Source organism: Pyricularia grisea, chromosome I (genome assembly GCF_004355905.1).
Source record: "Pyricularia grisea strain NI907 chromosome I, whole genome shotgun sequence".
NCBI lineage: Eukaryota > Fungi > Ascomycota > Sordariomycetes > Magnaporthales > Pyriculariaceae > Pyricularia > Pyricularia grisea.
The window spans coordinates 847,695-857,858 of record NC_044973.1 but is presented as its reverse complement, the minus strand read 5'-3'; the positions used below and the strand labels follow the sequence as shown (position 1 = coordinate 857,858).

The following is a 10,164-nucleotide window of genomic DNA, read 5'->3' as shown; positions in this document are numbered from 1 at the left end:
AGTCATGCTAATCTCTGGCGATTCGTAGTGAGATTGGCTCCTTTCGGTGAAAGCCAATAGCTAGCTATTTTCTCTCGTCGCATCGCAAGTGTGAGAATATGGGAAGAAATGGACTGTAAGTTCGTACACATTTGCACCCCATACTCGAGTGGATTAAATCGCAAAATAATGGAGAGTTTGTGGAAGATGACTCCATGCCTGGGAGCAGAAATTCACATCGTGAAATCGATTATGGGGTCTTTGTAGGGAGTAGAAGGGAGAGGACTTAATCGTGTCCTCTGCATGTGAAAAGGTTGTGATTGGTGATACAGAAAAGTACACGATTTTTAGCTAAGTAGCGTCTGGTGAGTACTGACAGGTCCAAAAAGCAGAATGAGGCCCAGGATGGAAGCTCAGCCTCCGGTTGATAACAATCCGCACACGCGGACACATCTGTCATGGTGCATTGTATGAATGACAAAGCTCGGAACACTTGACAATCCTAAACTAATACAATTATTATATTCACTCCTTCTTCGACTGGGTGGCTCTCTCTCTCGTCTGCCGGACAACCCGTACCTTTCGCTGGACTATTACCATAATCCGAGCATTACAAAATGCCTCATTAGCCAGTGCGTACGAACCCCTCGGATGGATTATACGAAACAACGGCTGTGGTAGTAATAAAGTGTCGTCCGGTTCGCGATTATAGGCCTGGAGCTTATTGACAACGACCAACATAACCCCAAGGATATTCTGAGTAAGCTTTGCATGTCAAGATGGTCCCAGTTGAATGCTGTCCCGACGATACACGAAGTAGCTGCTGCAACAATCCGGTGGGAAAATTGGGTTCAATGCTTACTTATATATGAGTCGGTGCGTCAACGTTATATTAAGGTTGGATTGAGAGTCCTCTTCAGGATTTACCGCTCAGTCAATCGTACGGGTTGTTATACTGTACGCGAACTTGGCTTACACGACGAACCGATTACCGACATCGGATTGAAACCTTGTGGTGGATACCGGCGCGCGGAATGCCGTGCAGTTTGTTCGGACGTCCCGGAGGAGCATCAGAAGTGGCAACTATGGGGTAAAATAGCTATTTATTCAAACCTACCAAACATCATTTCACCTTCCAATTATCATGACATCTCTCGACAGTCCAAATAGCCAATCCTGAACCGGGTTTTCCCACCAAAACAACAAACTAAGCTGTCAGCAACCCCATCAACCAGCAAAATCAGCAATGGCACCCAAAGGCCCCTTTCGCCTCGTGACGGTCAACACAGCCCCCGAGCGCGCCAAGCAGCTCATCGGCCGCATGGTCGAGGCCCTCAAGGACCAGTACACGATCGATTATGTGGCCAATTGCGAAACTATCACCGAAGTTGAGGAAAAAGTAAAGGCGGCCAAGCCAGATGTTTTGGTGAGTTTTATATTTCCCAGCTTTGTCGATTTTTTTTTTTTTTTTTTTTTTTTTGGTGCATCCGAACCAAGATGTTGACCAAATGCCACACACCCCCGTGAATCAGTTTGCTGCATCCATGTGGTCGGCCGACGAGGCGGCACAGATTGAAAAGATCGGGAGGTCGATAATGCCCGACGTCAAGTTTCACGCCATCCCGCACGGTCTGCAGGTTGAAAGGGGACCCGACGCCATCGTCGAGCACTTGCTGGAGACGGTGCCCAAGCTCCTGGATCAGTAGGTAGCAGGCGGCCAGGATCTGGGGGCTTGCCTAAGTCTTGCAGCGAGTCAAGTGCTGGGGAGGGGGTTGGTTTTGATCGGCAGGATACAGACAGGACAGCACTGTATCAGAAGAAATATAGCTTTGATTTTTTTTTTTTTTTACCCCGCAGCTGCCCTAAAATGCGAACGTCATTAGCGTCTTGAGGCGCCGGACAACGCCCACCACTGTACCTAAGGTCCAAATCACGACAGGATTGTTCATATTGCTGAGGATTGTCAACTTGTTCAATTTGTTAGGTTTTGATTGGTTTCACTATGTCAGTACAGCATTTTGCCATGCCTATAAAATAATGCCCAATGGAGGACCGCATTGTCCCTGTCGTCCATTTCGCATGAATGACAGGCTATAGCTTAAAAAGCACATATTAGTAATGGATGAAGATGCATATATCCGCTAACTCTCCGCAACAACCTCCTAAAAAGGCCACCACAGCCCCTTAATCTCAATCCTATTGAACATGCCCAACTGAGGTAAAACTCCAACATAAAACTTATCCAACCGCCTAAAGCTCCAGATCTGAAGCTTTTCGGCGCATGAAGTTGCAGCTATTGGTGGCCAGAGGAAGGGCTGGAGAATCATGGCCATTTTTGCGAGGGGTAGCAAATATCTGCATGCCGTCAGCTGTTGACGAGCGCGAAAACCAGCCATGGCGTAGTCTCAGGGCTCATCCCTAAACGCGAGCTCCACTAATTGAGCCGTAGCTTAATTCGTGGCTTTGTTTGTACCTGTAGGTCCAACCAAAAATTACTTTGGTTTAGGTTTGAGGATAATTTGTTCATTTTCGTCGTAAATGGAGGTGATTTCGGCAATTCGGCGACCGACACTCCGTTATAATTAATTAAATAAAAATCGTAAAAATATACGGTTTATACGTTAAATATAGCGATTAATAAAATAATTAATAACGATTTAATTTATATTTTTAATCGTTATATTGGTCGAATTGGAATATGGGTGGCTTTAATTCGCAAATGGAGGTTGGGTTTTTAAAAAAAATTGGAATTCTTTAATTTTTTTTAATTATATTTTTATTTTTAAATATAATTTAAATATTTTTGTACGTGGAGGGTAATATATACGTATATATTAAATATATAAATTTTTAATTATATATTACGTAATATAAGGTGTTAAATAATCGAATAGGTAAAATATTAAATATTTTTAATAAATTTTGCAATCGAAACGGGTTTATATTTTTACCAATTTTAACAATATTAATACCAAAGTTTTAACGATTATATAACCGATATAAACAAACGTCCACGTTTAAAATTTTTTTTAATATTGTTTAAATTGCATATTTTATATATAAATTTAATAACATTTATATATTTTTAAATTTTATTTTATATTTATTTTAATTTAAATAAAAAAATATACGTTATTATATTATTATATATAATTATATTAAAACTTTATTATATCGAATTTTTTTCTTATAAAACCTTTTATTAATAAATATATTAATTATTAAATATTTATATAAAATATTAAATTTAACGTATATTTATATAAATAAAAAATTAACGAACGATAATTTGGAAAAGTAAATTATACGTGGGGGCTATTATATTTATACTAATTATTTTATATAAATAAAAAATTTATATATATTATTATTTATATATAAATTTTTAAATAGGACGTTAAAAATAATAATATTATTATTTAATTTTATTTTAATTTTTGTATAACGTATATAAATATAAGGTTTTAACTATTAAAAAGCCTTAATTCCAAATTTTATAACGATATTTTTATTTTATTTCTACCATTTTTATTTAATTAAATATTTATTAATAAATAAATATACAATATTTCAACTATATCGCCGTTACTAATACAATGCATACACAATGCGTATATTGTACGATAACCTCCATTTGCGCCGATAATCGACAAGATATCCTCAAACTAAAACGGGCGCGATTTTTTCGGCTAATTTAATTGGCCGAAAAACCATATGGCTGAAAAATATATAGAACGCCCGGTCCACCATTACGAAGCAAGGGTGGTCTAATCTAAGCATTAAGATTAGCGATAACCTCCATTTGCGTAGTTTCAGGGCTTATCCCCAAACGCGAGCTCCACCAATTAAGCCGCGTGGCTTAATTCGTGGCTTTGTTTGTACCTATGGGTCCAACCAAAAATTACTCTGGTTTAGGTTTAAGGACAATTTGTTCATTTTGGGTTTAAGTGGAGGTGATTTCGCCAATTCGGCGACCGATATTCCGTTATAATTAATTAAATAAACATCGCAAAAATAAACGGTTTGTACGTTGGATATAGGAATTAACGAAATAATTAATAATAATTTATTTTATATTTTTAATCGTTATATTGGTCGAATTGGGATATGGGTGCCCTTAATTCTCAAATGGAGGTTGGATTTTTAATAAATTTTTGATTTTTTTGATTTTTTTTAATTATATTTTTATTTTTAAATAAAATTTAAGATTTTTTGCACGTGGGGGGTGGTATATACGTATATATTATATATATAAATTTTTATTAATATATTACGTAATATAAGGTGTTAAATATTCGAATAGGTAAAATATTTAATATTTTTAATATATTTTGCAATCGAAACGGGTTTATAATTTTACCAATTTTAACGATATTAAAACCAAAATTTTAACGATTATATAACCGGTATAAATAAACGTCCACGTTAAAAAAGTTTTCAAATATTATTTAAATTGCGTATTTTATATCCAAATTTAATAAATTTATTAATTTTTAAATTTTATTTTATATTTATTTTAAATTAAATAAAAAAATAAACGTTGTTAAATTATTATATATATTAAATATAAAGGTCTATTATACCGAATTATATTTTTATAAGACCTTTTATTAATAAATATATTAATTATTAAATATTTATATAAATTATTAAATTTAACGTATTATTATTTATATATAAATTTTTAAATAGGGCGTTAAAAATAATAATAATATTATTTATTTTTATATTTATTTATCTATAGCGATAATAAATATAGGGTTTTAACCATTAAATAGCCCCAGTTTTAAATTTTATACCAATATTTTTTTTATATTTATACGATGTTTATTTAATTAAATATTCATAAATAAAAGAATACACAGTATTTTTACTGTATCGCTATTGCACGTACAGTGTATGCACAGTGCGTATACTGTGCGATAACCTCCATTTGCGGCGATAATCGACAATATATCCTCAAATTAGAACGGGCGCGATTTTTTCGGCCGATTTAATTGGCCGAAAAGCCATGTGGCTAAAAGGTACATGGAGCGCCCGGTCCACTATTGCGAAGCAAGGGTGGTCTAGTCTGAGCACTGAGACTACCATTTGCGGCGATAATCGACAACATATCCTCAAACTAAAACGGGCGCGATTTTTTTGGCCAATTTAATTGGCCGAAAAGCCGTGTGGCTAAAAGGTATATGGAGCGCCCGGTCCACCCTGCAACGCAGGGGGGTCTAGTCTGAGCACTGAGACTACCTGAGACTATCTTTAATCCGGATTGCCGGAAGTGCGGGGTAGAACCACGTGACTAATTTTAGCCACGCAGGGCTAGCTGGAACCGTTTATTTGGGTTATTTATTACCCTAATAAGGAAATGCGACAATAATGGGAGTCGAACTTATACACTTTATATAATTATTATACTTATTATTATACGAATTATATTATTAAGCCATATTATTTATTTATTTTATTTATTTTATATAAAAAAGACGTAATATTTAAAGTTTTATAAGTGTATACGTTTTATTTATTCTATTCCCGGGTAGCCTGATAAAAGCGGCTCCGGTTAACAAATATAATATAAAAATTGTCTAATAACTTATTATAGCGTTCGTCGTTAATTTGCAATCCGGGTTTTACATTTATTATATTTAATTTATACTTCTCACGTAATATTTGTAAATAACGTTATACGTGTAATAAAAAGATTTTAACTGGTTTTAACGGCTTTTTTAATATTAAACGTAAAATATTTTATTAGTTTTAAATATTTGTAAGATAACTTTATTAATGTTTCTCCTTTTATTTTACTTTATATTATTAAAAATATTATTTAGTATTAATTCATCTTTCATTATATTAATTAATTAAGAAAATAGTATTATATAATAACGTAGGTATTATTGGGTATAAATCATTTAACAGCTTAAAAAAAAGCTTTTAAACTTTTTGTCGTTTTATACCATCGATTAAATAGGAGAGTTACGTGTAGTTGGCCCGTGCGGTTATTCCCGTGATTTAATAATCAATTGATGAAGTGAACGCATAAATTTTTATTTTAACAAAGTCTTTTTTTTTCCTTTTTTTTGTTTTCCTTTTTTTTTGTAGCTTTACAGCTGTTAGGTATCTTGTATCGGAAAACCAAGCGCATTGTAAAAGTATCCACCCGGTTGTAATTTAGTCCATTTGTTATTGTTGTTGTTGTTGTTGTTGTTGTTGTTGTTGTTGTTGTTGTTGTTGTTGTTGTTGTTGTTGTTCTTTTTCTTCGTCCATTCGTTTTTTTTCTTTGTCTTCGAAATACTTCACTGCGTCTGGTCCAAAAACTTTCATATCACAAAAGACACGATCCCCCATGAACCGATCCCACCCAATATGCTTTACAAGCATGCATTTCTTGTCGCCATCTTTCTTGCAGCTATTAGGGCCTTCTTCTGGGCAATTAACAGTGCCTTCCAATGTCTGGCACGACCGATAATCTGACGCACATGTTCCCATATAATTTTTATATGTATATTGAGATCCAGGGGCGAAAAGGTCTCTCAGAAAATTGGCGCTGGCGAAAGGTTGAGCGAAAAAAGGAGCGCTCAAAAGAAGTAAAGGGTTATAATAAACATATCGCATTTTGATCGCAAGGTTAGAGATGAAGATAATCCTGAGTAAACTAATGTAGGTCCGGTGAACTAAATTTGCGTTTAACCGTATATTCCGTAAAATTCAGTGAAGTCGAGGGAGTAATAACAGATGTTAAAATGGAAAGCCTTTAGTATAAATAGGCAGTGAAGCTTAAACTATAATTAATTAATATCTTATGCGGCATATATATTTTTGGCGATTAATATAAGTTATTTTTTTAAGTAACAATCCACCATTTAAAAACGTAATTTCGGCGTTGCACATAATTCGTAATATATATTTCAATGCTTTATTTATTAAAGGAATATAGTTTTTCAAATTCTCAAAATAGCACTGGTAAGGAAATGCACGTATTAGGCGGGTTAGTATGTATAAATTTATTTTAATTAAGCCGGGTAAATGTTTATTCGTCCATTACGGCAGAGTTAACAATGTGCTAAAGCTGTAAATTATTAAACGCATTAATAATTGTAAATTTAAAACGGTCCTAAACCTATCTCCTTTTTAACTAATCTTTTAATAAAGATTTATACGTTTATTTATACGTTTGGAGATTTGGATATGTTTTAATATTATTATATTTTTTAAATAGTTTTAAAACTTATCCTTAAATCTAATTTTAATGCTTAGACTAAACCACCCTTGCTTCGCAATGGTGGACCGGGCGTTTTATATACCTTTTAGCCATACGGCTTTTCGGCCAATTAAATTGGCCAAAAAAATCGCGCCCGTTCTAGTTTGAGGACATATTGTCGATTATCGGCGCAAATGAAGGTTATCGCACAGTATACGCACTGTATATACATTGTATGCGCATTAGCGATATAGTTAAAACATTGTATATTTATTTATTAATAAATATTTAATTAAATAAAAATGGTAAAAATATAATACAAATATCGTTATAAAGCTTGGAATTAAGGTTTTTTAATGGTTATAACCTTATATTTATTTACGTTATACAAAAATTAAAATAAAATTAAATAATAATAATATTATTTTTAACGCCTTATTTAGAAATTTATATATAAATAATAATATATATAAATTTTTTATTTTTATATAATAATAAGTATAATTAAATTAATATTAACGTACAGTTTCTTTTTCTAAATTATCGTCCGTTATTTTGTTATTTATATAAATATACGTTAAATTTAATATTTTATATAAATATTTAATAATTAATATATTTATTAATAAAAGGTTATATAATAACAAATTTCGTAATAATAACCCTTTATATTAATTATATATAATAATAAAATAACGTTGATTCTTTTATTTAATTTAAAATAAATATATAAAAAAATTTAAAATATATAAATTATATTAAATTTATATATAAAATACGCAATTTTAATAATATTAAAAAAAAAGTTTACGTGGTGGTTTGTTTATACCGGTTATTTAATCGTTAAAATTTTGGTTTTAATACCGTTAAAATTGGTAAAAATATAAACCCGTTTTAATTGCAAAATTTATTAAAAATATTTAATATTTTACCTATTCGAATATTTAACACCTTATATTACGTAATATATTAACCAAAATTTATATATATAATATATACGTATATATTACCCCCCACGTACAAAAACCTTAAAATTATATTTAAAAATAAAAATATAATTAAAAAAAATTAAAAAATTCCAATTTTTTTTAAAAACCCAACCTCCATTTGCGAATTAAAGCCACCCATATTCCAATTCGACCAATATAATAATTAAAAATATAAAATAAATTATTGTTAATTATTTTGCTAATTATTATATTTAACGTATAAACCGTATATTTTTACGATTTTTATTTAATTAATTATAACGGAGTATCGGTCGCCGAAATGCCGAAATCACTTCCATTTGCGACGAAAATAAATAAGTTGTCCTCAAACCTAAACCGTTGTAATTTTTATATTTAGACCTACAGGTATAAAATAAAGCCACCAATTAAGCCACAATTTAATTGGGATCGCGCCGTTTAGGGATAAGCCCTAAGACTACCTTAAATCGGAATTCCATTAATTAAACCGCGTGGCTTAATTCGTGGTTTTGTTTATACCTGTAGGTCCAACCAAAAATTATTTTGGTTTAAGTTTGAGGAAAATTTATTTATTTTCGTCGCAAATGGAGGTAATTTCGCCAATTCCGCGACCGAAATTCCGTTATAATTAATTAAATAAAAATTGTAAAAATATACGGTTTATACGTTTAATATAATAATTAACAAAATAATTAATAACGATTTATTTTATATTTTTAATTAGTCTTAGGGCTTATCCCTAAACGCGAGTTCCATTAATTAAGCCGTGGTTTAATTCGTGGCTTTGTTTGTATCTGTGGGTCCAACCAAAAATTACTTTGGTTTAGGTTTAAAGATAATTTGTTCATTTTGGGTTTAAGTGGAGGTAATTTCGCCAATTCGGCGACCGATATTCCGTTATAATTAATTAAATAAAAATCGTAAAAATAAACGGTTTGCACGTTGGATATAAAACTTAACGAAATAATTAATAACGATTTATTTTATATTTTTAATTATTATATTGGTCGAATGGGGATATAGGTGCCTTTAATTTTTAAATGGAGGTTGGAATTTTTGATTTTTTTAATTTTTTTTAATTATATTTTTATTTTTAAATAAAATTTGAAAAAATCTGCACGTGGGGGGTGGTATATACGTATATATTATATATAAAAATTTTGGGTAATATATTACGTAATATAAAATGTTAAATATTTAAATAGGTTAAATATTAAATATTTTTAATAAATTTTACAATTGAAATGGGTTTATATTTTTACCAATTTTAACGATATTAAAACCAAAATTTTAACGATTATATAACCGGTATAAATAAACGTTCCCGTTAAATTCTTTTTTAAATATTATTAAAATAACGTATTTTATATATAAATTTATTAAAGTTTATATATTTTTAAATTTTATTTTATGTTTATTTTAAATTAAATAAAAAAATAAATTTTATTATATTTTTATATATAATTAATATAAAAGTTTATTATATCGAATTTTTTTTTTATAAAATCTTTTATTAATAAATATATTAATTATTAAATATTTATATAAATAAAAAATTAACGAACGATAATTTAAAAAAACAAATTATACGTGGATGTTATTATAATTATATTTATTAATATATAAAAGTAAAAAATTTATATATATTATTATTTATATATAAAGCTTTAAATAAAACGTTAAAAATAATAATATTATTATTTAATTTTATTTTAATTTGTTTATAACGTATATAAATATAAGGTTTTCTCTATTAAAAAGCCCTAATTTTAGGTTTTATACCAATATTCTTATTATATTTATACCATTTTTATTTAATTCAATATTCGTAAATAAAGAATATATAGTTTAAAAAACTATATCGCCGTTACGCATATAATGCATATATAATATATATATATATAATGCGTAAATTGTGTAATTTTATCGTTTGCGACGAAAATCGACAATATGTTTTCAAATTAAAACGGGCGCGATTTTTTCGGCCAATTTAATTGGTCGAAAAACCGTGTGGCTAAA

At 30.1% G+C, this 10,164-nt stretch overlaps 2 protein-coding genes across 2 annotated transcripts; one reads left to right on the top strand and one right to left on the bottom strand.

Moving 5' to 3' along the window:
* Nucleotides 1–265: 265 nt before the first annotated feature.
* Nucleotides 266–865, bottom strand: PgNI_05335 (uncharacterized protein; the record flags this gene model as incomplete). Its single annotated transcript, XM_031125368.1, has 3 exons — nt 842–865; nt 559–699; nt 266–481 (listed from the first exon to the last, which is right to left on the bottom strand). The coding sequence occupies exons 2-3, from the start codon at nt 577–579 to the stop codon at nt 266–268; spliced, it is 237 nt and encodes a 78-aa protein (XP_030983112.1). The 5' UTR covers nt 580–699; nt 842–865.
* Nucleotides 866–1,105: 240 nt separating this feature from the next.
* PgNI_05334 (uncharacterized protein) lies at nt 1,106–1,864 on the top strand. The gene is made up of 2 exons (XM_031125367.1): nt 1,106–1,405; nt 1,512–1,864. The coding sequence occupies exons 1-2, from the start codon at nt 1,226–1,228 to the stop codon at nt 1,683–1,685; spliced, it is 354 nt and encodes a 117-aa protein (XP_030982670.1). The 5' UTR covers nt 1,106–1,225; the 3' UTR covers nt 1,686–1,864.
* The last annotated feature ends 8,300 nt before the right edge of the window (nt 1,865–10,164 follow it).

Bases quoted from the DNA above. Each gene is read 5' to 3' on its own strand.
- PgNI_05334 (XM_031125367.1), top strand. From the start codon at position 1,226: ATGGCACCCAAAGGCCCCTTTCGCCTCGTGACGGTCAACACAGCCCCC. The intron at 1,406-1,511 runs GTGAGTTTTATA...CCCGTGAATCAG, and splicing joins CGGCCAAGCCAGATGTTTTG to TTTGCTGCATCCATGTGGTC.